Below are 6,000 nucleotides of genomic sequence, written 5' to 3'. Positions count from 1 at the left end.
ATGAGAAGACTTACCTAAAAGAATGATTAAGAATGACACTGGATGAAGAATGCATGGCAAGCACAGCACCAAGTATCGATGCCGTACATTATTATATTTAACAAACAAGTAGAAAAGCAGGTGCAGTATTATATGTTTTCACCAGAGAGCACTCTCCGCTGGCAGCAGGTGATAGACCACACCCGCCTAATCAGCGGCCGGGTCCTCAGGCTTTTGCGGAAAAAGCGGTTCAAAACTTCCTCCAGCAAAAGCACGTGGGCTCCGCCTCCCGCCCCCCTCGCCCCCCTCGCCCCCCCTTTCCAACAATAACAACAAAAAGCACTGGAACTCCAGCGCCAGTACCTCACGGGGGGGGGGGGGGGGGTGTCTTGATTTTTAAATCCATCCGAAATGACCAATCAAAGGCGGCGGTCCTAGAGCGCGGACGCGGATTGGTCCACCGCTGCTTACAGCGACCAATAGCTTTGGAAGCGAGTTTGGTCGCGACCGGAAGTGGGCGAATCGTGAACGGGTGGCGGCCGCGGGCAGTTTGAATCGGGGTCTGGGCTCCGAGCCGCGGAGGCTGCCGCCGGCATCGACTCTGCGAGGGGATGTTTCTCCTTCCCGGCCGGTAAGGTGAGCGTCCTGCGTGGGTCCCGGCCCCGCGGCGGGCGTGGGGGACGGGGAGGGGGATGCCTGTGGGACTGCGCTCCCGGGCCCCGGAGGGGCAGCAGACCGCCCCCTCCCGCCTGGAGAATCGGGTCCCGGGAAAGCTGTGCTCGCACGAGGGTCCCGAGACCCCGCTCGGTCCTGAGCTCGCACTTCGGGGGCTCAGTTTCCAAGTCTGTGAGGCGAAGGAATTGGAGGTGAGCGTGCATTTCCTGTAACAGGAGCCAGGGGCTCCCATCTGATAGGCGGACGTGGGTCCTTGGTGGCCTGGAGAGATGCGAGCGTGGGTTTTGGCCTGAGCGGCGGCGGGCGGTGCGCTGCTGATGAGTCGCGAGAGCACGTCCCTGTTGCCTTTCTTTTTATGGGGACGCGTTTCTGCTCCGGGCTCTGCTCTGTTAGAGGACCCAGAAAGAGACGGAGTGAGTCCCGGCCGGGAGCGTGGTCTGCAGGAGCAGGTGTTTGCATTCTCGGGCTCAGCAGTGGCACTCTAGGCGGGAACTGGGGTTTCTCGGTGGAAATGCGGGATTCTGATAAAGAGAAGGCGTACCAACGGGCCTGCAGTGCTGGGGTCTGATGAGTCACAAGTCAGCTTCCTCGGGCACTTTTCGGGGTTGGGTGACTCAGGCATGAAGGGTGTCCTGCAAATATCTGAGATGGAGCATTTTCTGGCAAGGACCTTATTCCTGTAAATCCTCTTTGCAGGAACCTTGACTTGCAGGGCTTTTCTAGACCAAGCCCCCGCCCCGTTCCCCATCCTTTGCCCTCTACATTTTATTTTTAAGGTTTACATATTTTTTGTCACCCCCCCCCCCCCCCAGTGGCCCCGTACAGATTCTTGATGCCTTAATCAGAAGAAGTGTGCTCTAATCACAATTAGCCCGGGTCTGGTAGTTGCTTTAACCCCTTTATAGCTGTATCTTAGATTTTGAATTGGAAAAGCATCGGACATGCCAGCCTTCCTTGCTTATTTCATAACCTCATCTCTGTCATCCTTCTGAATTGCTCCTTTTTATATTGCGATGTCTGTGGCGTCTTGGTGGTATGATTTCAGTGGCGGGCAGAATTGTTGAGGTCAGTCGCAGGGTGTGCCTCTGGGATCCGTACCCCAGGCCCTGAATGGGTAAGCCTATTGGGACAGTGTAAATTGTCCTTTGTTGGTGGAGAGGCTTGAGACTCCCTTCAGGAGTTGTTTGGGCAAATGGGAGGGGAGTTTAAGATGCTGCGTTCAAAGAACTGACATCTGGAAGCAAAAGAATTAATAAACAGGCAGAGAAAACACCGCTTTCCAAAGTGTGATACGATATCTAAATTGTTTTCCCAGATCTTTGCTTCTCTCTCTTAATAATCTTTTTTTTTTATCATTCTTACTACTTTCATCAACTATTTATTAGTTATTCTGATAAAAAAAATTTCATTGATACAGTCGATTGAAATAAAACACTAAAATGGTTTTGGGCTTCATTTAGTAAAAAATCCTCAACCTGTTGCCAAAATAACTGGAAAATGAATGTTTTTTTCTTTCACTTAAGTACTAAAGACTGATGAATAAAGAACAGTTATCATGCTTTTTTCCCAGCTGATTTAAATGTCCTAAGATTTGGCTGAGAAGGAGGTAGGCCACTTCCCTTTTGGTACCATAAGCTGAAATACAGAAATGTGAAAGTGTTCTAAGGCTGTAGGAAGTTGCCATCATTATTATCTCTTTTTTGCAAAGGAGAAAACCTCTGCACAGAGCAAGTTAAATGACATGCCCAAGGTCACTGTTTCCTGGTCAAGGTCTGTCTGCAGCATGACTTGACTGCATATTAGTTCTAGTACTAATGTGAAGTAATAGCTTTGCCACTCATGCATTAATTCAACAGATGAGAACTGGGAAGGTGAGAGGGGTACCTGTGTCATGAGAAACTATGACCAGGTTGTGGATCTCCCAGGGGAAGAGGGACAAAGGCAGTGGGAATTGAGGGCATGAAGAGGGGTCGGGGGGAGAGCATTTACAAAATAACTTGTGTATTTTATTTGCTTATAGGACCCACTTCACCCAAAACATTATGGCAAAATATTCATATTTTATATAATGGAAACAAACAGCAGTAGGAAGCAGGTAGCAATCTAAGAAGCCAAAAAGGAGAAATAAAAACAGAAAGCAAGGGGATGCCAAACAAACCTATTACGTACTTCACAATCAGGCTTATTGGTGATCACCGTTCAGAGGACGGGGAAGACAGATGTTATGCTTTGTCATCTTTTGCAGTGAGAAGTTTTCAGACTTGATTCTTAGAAGTGGTTCTGTAGATTCATTCATCTCTGAGACTTTAAGTGTCCTTTCCCTCTCTATACTTAGATCAACAGTCCGGTTCTTCCCTTCAGTTTACTTACAGATGTTTGAATAACAAAGAAAGGAGTCAAAATGAGCTGGGCTTTGGAAGAATGGAAAGAAGGCCTGCCCACAAGAGCTCTTCAGAAAATCCAAGAGCTCGAAGGGCAGCTGGACAAGCTGAAGAAAGAGAGGCAGCAAAGGCAGTTTCAGCTGGAAACTCTGGAGGCTGCGTTGCAGAAACAAAAGCAGAAGGTACCCCTGAAACGCTGGTGTTTACAGCTGTGCACTGGTTCTGTGGGTGCATTGTTTCATCTTGGCCTGTTCGATTTTGAGCAAAATGATTTTGCTATATCTTTAGGTGGTAATGACCCCTCTCCTTTTTAGAATCATTTTAATTTCAATTACCTCATTTTTCTCCATCCTCTGTCCTCGTTTCTGCTTACCTGCTTATATTTAGGGGGGACAGGATAGAACACTTTGTGATCCAAATAACAACCACTTTTTGAGAGTGGGCTTTTCAACGTGATATTCCCAGACCTGTCTCTTCAGGGCTAGTAAATGAAAACGTAAACAGTCTTTCTTTCTTATCTCTTCACTAACCAGCAAAGTGGTGATACAGTTACTGCTTCTAAAATGTTTTTGACAGTGGGATAATTTTCCAGTTTCTTGCAATAACGGATTTTAGCAGTCAGATTTGAAAATGAGTTGCCAAGGAAGATGTTTAGGGCTTATTTTTTTGTTTTAATTCTTGAAAGCATACTAAAGCTTTTCTAGGAAGGGAACGTGTAGCCCTGACCAAAGGTAATGCATGACTTTGTAGGACTTTTCTTTCTAGAGGCTTAAAGGGAGGTCATTTAAATATCTGCATTCATCAAGCATTGCCACTGGATTATTACAACCCTGTCTCAGAAAATTAGTCGTCAGTGTTAAGCTCCGATTTACAAATCATACCTGGCAAGTTCACAAAGTAAGAGACCTCTTTCCTTTTAAATAATCCCCGTTAGGTTGAGAATGAAAAAACAGAGGGCACAAACCTGAAAAGGGAGAATCAAAGCTTGATGGAGATCTGTGAAAACCTGGAGAAGGCTAAGCAGAAGATTTCTCACGAACTTCAAGTCAAGGAGTCACAAATGAATTTCCAAGAGGGACAGCTGAGTTCAAGCAAGAAACAAATAGAGAAACTGGAACAGGAACTTAAAAGGTAATTTTTAAAATGGTATTTATATAGATGTCTGTGTGTATTCATCAAATGCGTTTCTCTTTTCCTTTAGGGATGCAATTATTTTTCCCAGTGTGAAAAAACCATGATCTCAGGAAAATTGATTCTTATATACTTCAGGCCTATCATTGCATAGCTCAGTACTATATAGATTCATTAAATGGTTGCTCATTTCATTTAAAAATATATTTTTTTATTGATTTCAAAGAGGAAGGGAGGGGGAGAGAGAAACATCAATGATGAGAGAGAATCATTGATCGGCCATCTTCTGCACATCCCCATTGGGGATCAAGTCTAGTGTGCAACCAAACAGTGCACTGACTGGAAATTGAACCTTGACCTGGTTCATAGGTCGATGTTCAACCACTGAGGCATGCTGTCTGGACTATAACAACTATTAAGAGTATAGTTTTCTATAGTCTAGAAACTGTTAAGAGTATAAAAACTAGACTACAAGAACTACTGAGTATAGTGTTTAAATTCTTACTGGTAACCTTCAAGTGCAGGGCAGGAACTTAATTTCTCCATCAATATCTACAGATGTTTCAGGAACATCTCGAACATGTTAGGTTGAACCATTTGAAAGGTTGATCGAAAACTGTTGACTATTGGCAATCTTGTGCAGTTAAACTTAACAGGAAACATCCTCATTGAGTGCTTTTTTTGGTGGTGATGATGGTTTGTGTTTTCTCCCTAAGAAAATGGAGAAACAAAGGTTTATAAAAATAATAGGGTATACTTTTATTTAATATTTAAAATAAACTTTCTGTTTTTAACGAAAGGATAGGGAAAAGGGGGTAAGATGTGAATTTGAGAGAAAAGAAACACCGATTTTTCAAGGTTTTTCAAAATTCACCTCTGGAATCACCAGCCTTTGACATGTTAGGTAGTCTGTAGATACACCTCCACTGTCCAATATGGTAGCCACTGCTACATGTGGCTGTTGAGCTCTTGAAATGTGGCTATTAAAAACTGAGATGTGCTCCAGGTTCTGCAGATTTAGTAAAAAAATACCTTATTAATAATTTATTGATTACAAGTTGAAATGACAGTCTAGAAAACATCTAGTTAAATATTGAGATGAAATCCACTTATTTCTTGTTACTTTTTTTTATGTGAATGGAACATTTCTTTTGAACAGTACTGTTCTACCTACTGAGAGTACAAATCTGAGATCTGATTTGCTGAGCAGTCATTTCCTGCTCTTACATTGCTTCTTCCCAGGTTGAAGTTAGGGCTGGGGGAGCTAGGGCACCGAGGTACTTTCTTCACCCTCTGCTTATTCACGCCCATGGCAAAAAGAATGGTGCACATTGCTAGCCATCCTCATAGGATGTTCATTATATTTCTGTGTTAAGTGAAAATCAGCGACATTAGAGACTTGCGAGAATTGAATCCTCTTTTAACTTAGGTTGCTTGATTCTGAAAGTCGCTCAGAACTGAAGTGGTCGGGAGACTTTGTACATATATACAATATATAGCTTACTTTCCCCATTTCTTTGTAACTGTTTTCAGTCATATGTTTATGCATTATGTTAACTTGATTTTTATATCTGTCTTAAAAATACCATAAAGCACATGGTCCATATATCACATCTATGCTTTTGTCATGTCTGGATAACATATGCCATCCAGTTTTGTGATTTCAGCCCAAGCTTCAGGGATACCAGTTTTCTCTGTTTCTGAAATTCTGGGTTCTTTATATCCCTGTGACTTCAAATGTAAAATTTACTTGGAATATATCCCCAGCCTCCCAGTTCTTGCTTGTACTATCTAGTGGGTATTACAGATCTTCTGTATAGCCTTTATGACATTG

General features: G+C 43.5%; 1 protein-coding gene across 1 annotated transcript in view; it reads left to right on the top strand.

The window, feature by feature from the left end:
- The first annotated feature begins 496 nt into the window (after window positions 1-496).
- The window catches only part of CENPF (centromere protein F), a 47,417-nt gene continuing 41,913 nt past the window's right edge, over window positions 497-6,000 (top strand). The window contains exons 1-3 of the mRNA XM_006089874.3: window positions 497-615; window positions 3,016-3,217; window positions 3,970-4,166. Of these exons, the coding sequence (XP_006089936.1) occupies window positions 3,056-3,217; window positions 3,970-4,166 (359 nt within the window). The 5' untranslated portion in view covers window positions 497-615; window positions 3,016-3,055. The remainder of the gene's footprint in view (window positions 616-3,015; window positions 3,218-3,969; window positions 4,167-6,000) is intronic.

This window comes from Myotis lucifugus, unplaced genomic scaffold (genome assembly GCF_000147115.1).
Source record: "Myotis lucifugus unplaced genomic scaffold, Myoluc2.0 scaffold_65, whole genome shotgun sequence".
Taxonomy (NCBI): Eukaryota; Metazoa; Chordata; class Mammalia; order Chiroptera; family Vespertilionidae; genus Myotis; species Myotis lucifugus.
The sequence above is the reverse complement of the archived record's forward strand: the minus strand, read 5'-3'. Positions and strand labels throughout refer to the sequence as shown.